The sequence below is a fragment of the Hyla sarda genome, chromosome 2 (genome assembly GCF_029499605.1).
Source record: "Hyla sarda isolate aHylSar1 chromosome 2, aHylSar1.hap1, whole genome shotgun sequence".
In the NCBI taxonomy this organism is placed as follows: Eukaryota; Metazoa; Chordata; class Amphibia; order Anura; family Hylidae; genus Hyla; species Hyla sarda.
The window spans coordinates 178,310,663-178,320,806 of record NC_079190.1 but is presented as its reverse complement, the minus strand read 5'-3'; the positions used below and the strand labels follow the sequence as shown (position 1 = coordinate 178,320,806).

The window sequence follows — 10,144 nt, the reverse complement described above, 5'->3', positions numbered from 1 at the left end:
TACTTACTCTCCTGTGCATTTTCTTTGACTTATAAAAACTCATTCAGATTGGTTGAAGACCTGCCACATCATACCATTAAATTGATATAAAGTAGCCTGTCATACTCTTCAAAGGCTTTGTCCTACTGCTTTGTTGTATAGTGGCATAGGTTGCTGTCACATGCATAGAAAACTGCAGAAAGTTAATAAATGTGGCCAGTTCCCAATCCTGTCACTCGATTTTCTCCTGTTTACAACCGAAATTCAGATATGGCTGCTGACTTTTCTTATGATGAAAGTCAGCAGCCAGTGAATTTGGTACCATTGACTTTATTGGGTTTGTTGCAAATCTGCCACTATTACTATTTTCCGCTGATCCATTGTAATCAATGGCATCAATATCCGCTGCGGATTAGTTACGTATGAACCTACCCTTTAACAGCCAACTTCCCAGTGGACATGCACATTGGATCAGCATTTGCCTTTCAGCAACAGGAAGATGGAAATTAGGTGCCCACATCTACTGAGAAAGGAAGAAGTTAATATATTAAAACTGTACCTGTGCTTTACTTCTTTTCTCCAGACATATTAGACTGAAGTATTTAAAGGGGTATTCCAGGAATTTCTTTTATTTGACTATGCTACAGGGGCTGTAAAGTTAGTGTAAAGATAGGTTGCAATGTGGTCGAGACCTTACTCACTAGTCAGCTGATGACAGGGAACCTGTCTGCTTCAATGGGTGGAGAGATCGCTTGGTGGGAGATCAACTGAGAGATCAATCTGCAACTAATGCAGCAGCTGTAGGCACCCTGATTGAAAACCACAGGTCTTTTGATGGATGCAGCTCATTTAGGTTTCAATGGGTGGGGTGGCTGATGTGTGGGAGGGAGGAAGATGGAATTGTGGGATTTGTAGTTAAAAAAAAGAAAAGTCAAACAGGAAATAAAAGTTCACAAAAAACTAGCCACAGTGTTATGGTAATCTCACAACATAGCCATTTAGCCTAAAGACAAGCGCAGATCCTTCCTAAGCATGTCCATTACTGTCTGCCAGGTATGTACTAAAATCACCTTATGGTGGATAACCCTTTAAAGGTGTAATCCAGTGGAAAACAAATGTTTTCAAATCAACCGATGCCAGAAAATTGAACAGATTTGTATATTACTTCTATTTAAAAAATCTTAATTCTTCCAGTATCAGTTGGTGTATGTTCCAGAGGAAGTTGTGTAGCTCTGACATCTCTGGACAGTTCCTGACACAGATAGAGGTGTCAGCAGTGAGCGCTGTGGTCATAAGTACTGGAAGGATTTAGATTTTTATATAGAAGTAATTTACAAATCTGTTTCTGGCACCACTTGATTTGAGAACATTTGTTTCCCACTGGAATACCCCTTTAATATGATTGGCCAGGTATAGGCTATAAGGCTCACAAGTAAGTTAGGATCAGAGCTATTCGAAAAAGTATTGTTTTCAGTACCCTACTACGTTAGTCAAGGTTCACCTGTTTTAGTGAGCACTGCCTTGTAGGTGCGTTAGTGCGCTGAGTAAAATAAATGGAAGAAGGATATGCCAAGCAGCTCAGTGACACCATTCTTTGGTGTTCGCTTTTCCTTTGAGTCAATCTTTGATTTCTTTAAAGGAGTTATTAAGTAATAGAATAAGGCTAGGTTTCCAGGAGTTTTTTTTTTTTAACTGCCAAAGCCAGAAGTTTATTCAAAAGGAAAGGGAGATATAAAGGAAGGACTTATACTTCTTCTTCCTGCTGACTTTGTCTCAAAAACGGCAGTGGCAGTTTTCCAAAAGCTGCCAGAAAAAAACCTATGTGGAAACCTAGCCTGTTTTCCTAAAATAGCACCACACCTGTCCTCATGTTTTGTGTGGTATTAAAGCTTGGCTCTGTTCCATTCATTTTAATGGAACTGAACTGCAACACCACACCCACCCTGAGCATAGGTGTGGTGCTGTTTTTGTTAAAAAAAAAAAAAAAGAAAATTGTTTCCCTATTCATGCATAACCCCTTAACTGGTTGCCGTCTAAAGATGAGTTGGCTCGTCCTTAGAAGGCAAACAGTGTATGGCGTGAGCCCGCGCCTTCCTAGCCAGCCCCCAGCTGATTCCTGTAGCTGAGGGCCGCCGTTAATAGCCGACATGTGACTATCCCCGTGGACAGCTATTAACCCTTTAGATCACTGCTGGCAAAGCTGACGGGGGTATCAAATGGGACCTTTACACAGTCCCTGGTGGTCCAGTGGGGTGGATCGCCTCTCCCGCAGCGCGATCGCAGGGGAGCGATTCACTTCTGAGGTAGTCAGAGGGCTTACCTCTTCTCCTGTCCTTGGCCCGGCTCTGTGATTGAGCCTGGCTGAACCAGGCTTTATCAATTGAGTGTAGAGTGCCCAGATCAATGTAATTCTGTGGAACTACATTAATCTGTATGATAAATCTAATGATGCTTTCTAAAAGTTCCCTAAGGGGACTAAAAAAGTGTAAAAAAAAAATAAAAAATTAAAGAATAAAAGTAAAAAAAAAAAAAAACACCCATTAACCCCTACCATATTAAAAGTTTAAATCATCCCCCTTTTCCCAAATTCCATATGAAAAGATGTAAACATGTGGTATCGCCGCGTGCACAAATGTCAACTATAAAATATAACGTTAATTAAACCGCACAGTCAATTGCGTATACATAAAAAAAAATACCAAAAAAGTCCAAAATTGCGTATTTTAGGTCACCCTAAAATGTAATGTAATTGTATACCCTAAAAAACAAAAAATTTATTTATATATATATATATATTTCATATATATATATATATATATATCAATTCAGACACGCGATTTTCTGCTTTTCCGGGCTGATCAGGTCTCTGGTGACCCGATCACCCGGAAAATAGCGATGATCGGAGCTGTCAGGGACAGCCCCGATCATCCTGAGGGCTAGGAGTGAGGTTGCAGTGCTGCGATCTCCTCCTATCCCCTGCCATTGGTCAGAGCTGATTCTGACCAATGGCAGAGCAGGACAGTGGGTTGGCATGGCAACCCCCCATTCTGCCCACCCCTGGATGTCGAGGGGAACATGGACAGAAGATGGAGGCCGGTACCTGGAGGAGAAGATGCCTGGGGACCCCCCGATCTTCGCTGGAGACTGCTGGATCCTGGCTCATATAGGGAAACTACGGGGAGGGGGTTGGGGAAGAATTGAAAGTAAATCGATCTTTACTGTGGCAACCACTAGGAAGGCCAAACTGCAACTCATAGCATTCCCAGACAGCCAAAGGCTGTCTGGGCATGCTGGGAGTTGCAGTTTTGCAACATCTGGAGGGTCACAGTTTGGAGACCACTGTTACAGTGGTGCCCAAATGGTAGCCCTCCAGATGTTGCCAAACTACAACTCTCAGCATGCCTGAACTGCCCAAGCATGCTGGGAGTTGTAGTTCTGTAACATCTGTCCCTTCAGATTTAGCAATTTTCATGACATTTTTGAAAATTGCTGCTCTACTTTGAAGCCCTCTAATTTTTTCAAAAAGCAAAAATATGTCCATTTAATGATGCCAACATAAAGTGGACATATTGTATTTGTGAATAAAAATAAAATGTATTTGGAATATCCATTTTCCTTACAAGTAGAGAGCTTCAAAGTTAGAAAAATGCAAAATTTTCATGACATTTTGGGATTTTTCACCAAAAAAGGATGCAAGTAATGCCGAAAGTTTACCACCAAAATAAAGTAGAATATGTCACGAAAAAACCATCTCAGAATCAGAATATTTGGTAAAAGCGTTTTCGCGTTATTAATTCGTAAAGCGACGGTGGTCAGAATTGCGAAAATGGGCTCAGTCCTTAAGGTGAAAAAAGGTTGCGTCCTTAAGGGGATAAATGTACTTATGTTCGTGCAAAAAGTTATCATTTTGTTACAGAAGTAAAACAAAAGCAAACCTATATAATCTGGGTATTATTTTAATTGTATGGACCTACAGAATAAAGATAAGGTGTCATTTTTACTGAAAAATGCACTGCGTAAAATCAGAAGCCCCCAAAAGTTACAAAACTGTGTTTTTTTGTTTCTTGTTTTTGTTTTTTGCCCCACAAATATTTTCTGGTTTCGCCATAGATTATTTGGTGAAATTATTGATGTCATTACAAAGTAAAATTTGTGGTGTAAAAAATCAAGCCATCATATGGGTCTGTAGGTGGAGAATTTTAAGCATTATGATTTTTAGAAGGGGAGGAGGAAAAAATGAAAGTGCAAAAATGAAAAATTGCCCAGTCCTCAAGGGGTTAAAGCTGGGATTCCACTTACCAGTTTGTTTTTTTGTTATTTTTTTAAACTGCTACTGCAGAAGTTGATCCATGAGAAAGGAGGAGTTAAAGTCTTTACGTTTTTTCCCCATCCTTTTTTCCCTAATCCTTAAAGGGGTACTCTGCCCCTAGGTTTGATCGCGGGGGTCACGCTGCTGGGAACCCCCATGATCTCTACTGCAGCACCCCATGTCATCTTGTTCACTGAGTTAAGTTTGCTCTGTGGCTGATGATGGGTGATACAAGGGCCGCAGGATAGTGATGTCACGGCCCCGCTCCTCTTGACATCACACCCCAACCCCCTCAATGCAAGTCTATGGAAGGGGGCGTGGCACCATGACGTCAGGATGACATGGGATGCGGGGGTTCCTAGTGGCAGGACCCCCCGCGATCAGACATCTTTGGATAGGGGATAAGATGCCTAGGGACAGAGTACCCCTTTAACCTCTTAAGAACGGTCCCGGTGTTTAAAACTGACCCCGCATCACACCGGGTCGGTCCCGGCTGCTAATGATAGCTGGGACCCTGGGCTAATAGCGCGCGGCACAGATCACAGAGGAAGCGAGCGAAGGTCCCCTCACCTGTCTCCGTCGCATCTGATCAGCATTTGATTGCTCCAAGCCTGAGCTACAGGCTTGAGCAATCGAGCCCCATGAACGCTGATCCATGCAAAGCTATGGCTTTGCTGGGATCAGGGTAAAATATCAGTGTGTGCAGTGTTATAGGTCCCTATGGGAGCTATAACACTGCAAAAGAAAAGTGAAAAAAAAGTTAATAAAGGTCATTTAACCCCTTCCCTAATAAAAGTTTGAATCACCCCCCTTTTCCCATTAAAAAAAGAAAAACTGTGTAAATAAAAATAAGCATATGTGGTATTGCCGCGTGTGTAAATGTCCGAACCATAAAAATATATTGATAATTAAACCGCACGGTCAATGGCGTACGGTCAAAAAAATTCCAAAGTCCAAAATAGTGTATTTTTGGTCACTTTTTATATCATAAAAAAATGAATAAAAAGCAATCAAAAAGTTCGATCAATGCAAAAATGGCACCGATAAAAAACTTCAAAACACGGCGCAAAAAATGAGCCCTCATACCGGCCCGTACACTGAAAAATAAAAAAGTTATAGGGGTCAGAAGATGACAATTTTAAACGTATACATTTTCCTGCATGTAGTTATGATTTTTTTCAGAAGTACGACAAAATCAAACCTATATAAGTAGGGTATCATTTTAACCGTATGGACCTACAGAATAAAGATAAGGTGTTATTTTTACTGAAATATACACTGTGTAGAAACGGAAGCCCCCAAAAGTTACAAAATGAAATTTTTTCTTCAATTTTGTCGCACAATGAATTTTCTTTCCGTTTCGCCGTGGATTTTTTGGTAAAATGACTGTCACTGCAAAGTAGAATTGTTGGCGCAAAAAATAAGCCATCATATGGAATTTTATGTGCAAAATTGAAAGCGTTATGATTTTTAGAAGGTGATGAAGAAAAAATGACAATGGAAAAACGCTGAGTCCTTAAGGGGTTGACCCCTTTCCGCCCCACAGGTCTTATGCATACATTCTAGCGATATCCTGCTCAGTGTGATGCGCTGCAGGACATCACTGGCGAAAAACGGCTCTCAATCACAGGGATTGCACTGGTCTCGGCAGCATTAACCCCATAGATGTCGTGATCACGGTATCTATGGGATTCCCAGGAGGAAGAGGCTCCGCCTGTTCACCAACGGAATCCACTCTTTCTGTGGACTCCTCACAGAATGCAGCATTCTTAGCATCTTAGCGGAATGTCCGCACTCAGATTCTCTGTACGGACATTCCGACATGTGAACCTAGCCCGACAGAACAGTACATGTACTGCAGTATAGTATAATTAATAGGTAAAAAGTAAATAAATATTAAATGCATCTTTCCCAATAAAACTCTGTATTATTTATCCTGCTTTATTTATCCTGCACAGTGAACGCCGTAAAGCAAAAACAACAAAAAAGTGCAGAAACCAATATCGGTCCGAAACGTGGAGTAAAAAAGATCATAAGGTGACATGTCTCGCTAAAATGGTACCAAGAAAAAGGTACAGCTCATCCCACACAAAAATTAGCCCTCACACAATGGCGTTGGATGAAAAAGAATATGAAAGAATATAAAAGTTTATAAATTGGGTATCTCCATTTTCATACCGACCCACAGAATAAAAATAACAGTTTTACCGTACAGTTATTGCCATAAAAAAATTATAACCAGAATCTAGAGATTCTTTCACCATTTTGCTTTGATTTTTACAAATTTGAAAAAAAACAAACAATTAGCAGTTTTGCAAAACTACTACCAGGTTTGACTAAAATCCCAGCAAAACACATGCAGCTCATACAGTTGGTCTTACCCTTAGTGCATATTTATTTACAAACCAAAGAAAATCTTTCCTATTGGATTGAATACACCAGCAGTTGTCCCTTTCAGATATGTAAACCTTGAGAGTGTTCTCACCTACTTGAAAAGTAGTCTTACAGTGTATTAAAGTGTTAATAGAATTATGTCAATAACGCTTCAACCTGCAGTTCAACTGAATAAACATTTTTCCTGATATAATGTAGAATTATGTTTACAGGTAACTCAGCTCTAGGGAACCAATGCCCTTGGAGAATCAGTAATATATGTGCAACAAAATTTACAAAAAATGTAAATGACTCCTGTGCAAAAGTCTGCATACCCTCAGTACTTAAAGGGTTACTCCGCTCCCCAGCGTTTGGAACACTGAGTTCTGAGTGCTGTGTGCGGGCTTCTGTGTTCACGCCCACCTCCTCGTGACGTCACACCCCATCATGTGATGTCACATCCTGCCCCCTCAATGCAAGTCTATGGGAGGGGGCGTAACAGCCGTTGCACCCCCTTCCCATAGACTTTCATTTAGGGGGCTGGCTGTGACGTCACAAGGGGGCGGATGTGAGCATGGAAGCCTGCACACAGCATTCGGAACTCAATGTTCTAAATGCTGGGGAGCTGAGTAACCCTTTAATACTATGTGTTGCCCTTTAGCATTAAAGGGGTACTCCGGTGAAAACCTTTTTCTTTTAAATCAACTGGCTGAAAGTTAAACAGATTTTTACATTACTTCTATTAACAAATCTTAATCCTTCCTGTACTTATTAGCTGCTGAATACTACAGAGGAAATTCTTTTCTTTTTGGAATGCTCTCTGATGACATCACGAGCACAGTGCTCTTTGCTGACATTATTATAATAATAAATCTTTATTTATTGTTGTCCATGGTGGGATTTGAACCCAAGGCCCCAGCACTGCAAGGCAGCAGTGCTAACCACTGAGCCACCATGCTGCCTTTAGTATACATTTGCTATGCACGGTTGCTAAAATGGACAGAGATGTCAGCAGAGAGCACTGTGCTCGTGATGTCATCAGTGTTCCAAAAAGAAAGGAATTTCCTCTGTAGCATTCAGCAGCTAATAAGTACTGGAAGGATTAAGATTTTTTAATAGAAGTAATTTACAAATATGTTTAACTTTCTGGCACCAGTTGATTTAAAAGAAAAAAGGTTTTCACCGGAGTACCCCTTTAATGACAGTGTGCAGTCTATTGTTCTAGTTCTCCATGAGGCTCATCATTCTTGCAGCTGGTTTTATTGCCCATTTGTCTTGGCCAAATGTCTACAGGTATTGCAAAGTCTTTTGTTGTCTTTTATTAATCGCATGTTTGAGATCTCCCCACAGAGGCTCAATGATAGTAAGGTCAAGAGACTGTGATGGCTACTCCAGAACCTTTGTATTTCTCCCCTTTCTCAGTATCAAGAGATCCCCGAATTTTCTGCTTCTTAATAAGTGATTGAACGGTACTGACTGGCATTTTTAAGGCTTTAGATACCTTTCTATATCCTTTTCTATTTTTCTAAAGTTCCATTAGCTTGTTTTGCAGGTCCTTTCTGTTCCCCATGGCTCAGTATCTAGCCTGCTCAGTGCATCCATGTGAGAGCTCACAAATTCATAGACCATTTATGCACAGACACTAATTAAAAATGAAAAAACAGGTGTGGGAAATTAAACTTTAATTGCCATTTTATTGTGTGTCTGTAACAAGGTCGAACATTCACGGGTGTATAAACCTTTCAGAGCCATTTGATGATTTCTGGTATCATTATGGCTTAAAAGAGTGCCAAACAACTAATTGATAATAAATTGCTTCATATGATCACTATTCTTACCCCCTTAAGAATATCAGTTTTTTATTTTATTTTGAACACAGTTTTTTTGTAGTTTTCCTTCTAATAGCCATAATGCTTTAAAGGGGTACTCCACCCCTAGACATCTTATCCCCTATCCAAAGGAAAGGGGATAAGATGTCTGATCGCGGGGGTCCCGCCGCATGCGGCACCCACCAGTAACGGCTTCCGGAACCGCTGGAGGCCCTCAGGGTAATACCATCCCGACCACATGGACTGAAGATTGTGACATCACGACTCCGCCCCCGTGTGACATCACGCCCCGTCCCCTCAGTGCAAGTCTATGGGAGGGGGCGTGACGGCCGTCACGCCCCCTCCCATAGAATTGCATTGAGGGGACGGGACGTGATGTCACGGACTTCCGTTCCTGTGGTCGGGACCCAGACCCTCCAGCGCTTCCAGAGCAGAAACAGGGTGCCGCATGCTATATTGCGGGGGTCCCACCTTTGGATAGGGGAGACGATGTCTAGGGGTGGAGTACCCCTTTAAATTGTTCACCTTGTTTTTGCTCCACCAATTGTACTTTGTAATGACATGACTCATTTTATGACAAAATTTACGACAAAACTTTTGTTATACGGCAAAAAATGAGCTGATCAGAGTCACTATCTGACCCCTGTCGGCTCGTTCAAATGAATGAGATACGGGCTGGGTCAGGCTGGGATACTGGAGCGCCCGGTATTCACTCCTCCCAGCCGGATCCGGTGACCGTATCTTCAAATGTAGTGTGAACCCACCCTTATATGGGGGCTGGGGGGCATAGGGAGTCTTATAGGCAATGCTCTTTGGGAAGAATGGTATGCGGGTGGAAAATAAGTTGTGACTCCATACAATCTCCCATAATTTCACAGCTACTCTGTGGTATTTCAGCTTATAAGTACATGTCTCTGTCCCTGTCATTTACTAACTCCTTGTCTGTCGATAGAATAAAATGTTGTTTTTTGTCTTCTTGTGTTAGAACTAGCTGTAAAATCTTTATCATCCAAATCTTACAGATTGATATGGACTAACAAAGAAAGTAACAGTAATCCATTTCTTTGGCAGTGACACAATTGAAGAGCGGTGCGACTAGACAATGTCCAGTTAAAGAAATGTTAGTAAAGGGGGTTGTAACAGGTTGTGATAAGGGCAGCACTGCCATTTATAGCCAGTGACAGGAGCTCTGCCAGCCATAGAGTGACACTAAATTAGACCTGGTACTTGCCAGACAAAAGAGACGTACAAGCTGCAAAGTCCTCTCGCAATGGAGAAATATACAGCTGCTATGCTCCTGTCCGCTGTGGGTGATTCTTTGGGATATAGAAACTTTAGCTGGACAATCTGTGCTTCAGGTGTAAAGATTCTTGAAGAGTTAAAAGAACTAGGAGGATTAGAAAAGTTGGTGCTATCAGCAGACAAATGGCCGGTCAGCCACAACACTCTGATGCACTCGGCTACTGCAGAAGCTCTTGTCACAGGTAAGATGTTCACATCTGAAGCTAAGTGCATGATGCTATTAAATCCTACATTTATCTTAGCACTAAACTAGTTCCACCTTCAAATTGTTAGCTGGTACTTGCTGTTACTTTTGTTGTACTCAGGGCTGGCTTTAGACAAAATTGGGCTTTAAAGGGGTACTCCCGTGGAA

At 41.5% G+C, this 10,144-nt stretch overlaps 1 protein-coding gene across 1 annotated transcript in view; it reads left to right on the top strand.

Annotated features, from left to right (window-relative positions):
- Positions 1-9,760: 9,760 nt before the first annotated feature.
- The window catches only part of ADPRHL1 (ADP-ribosylhydrolase like 1), a 58,207-nt gene continuing 57,823 nt past the window's right edge, over positions 9,761-10,144 (top strand). The window contains exon 1 of the mRNA XM_056555817.1: positions 9,761-9,974. Within this exon, the coding sequence (XP_056411792.1) occupies positions 9,761-9,974 (214 nt within the window). The remainder of the gene's footprint in view (positions 9,975-10,144) is intronic.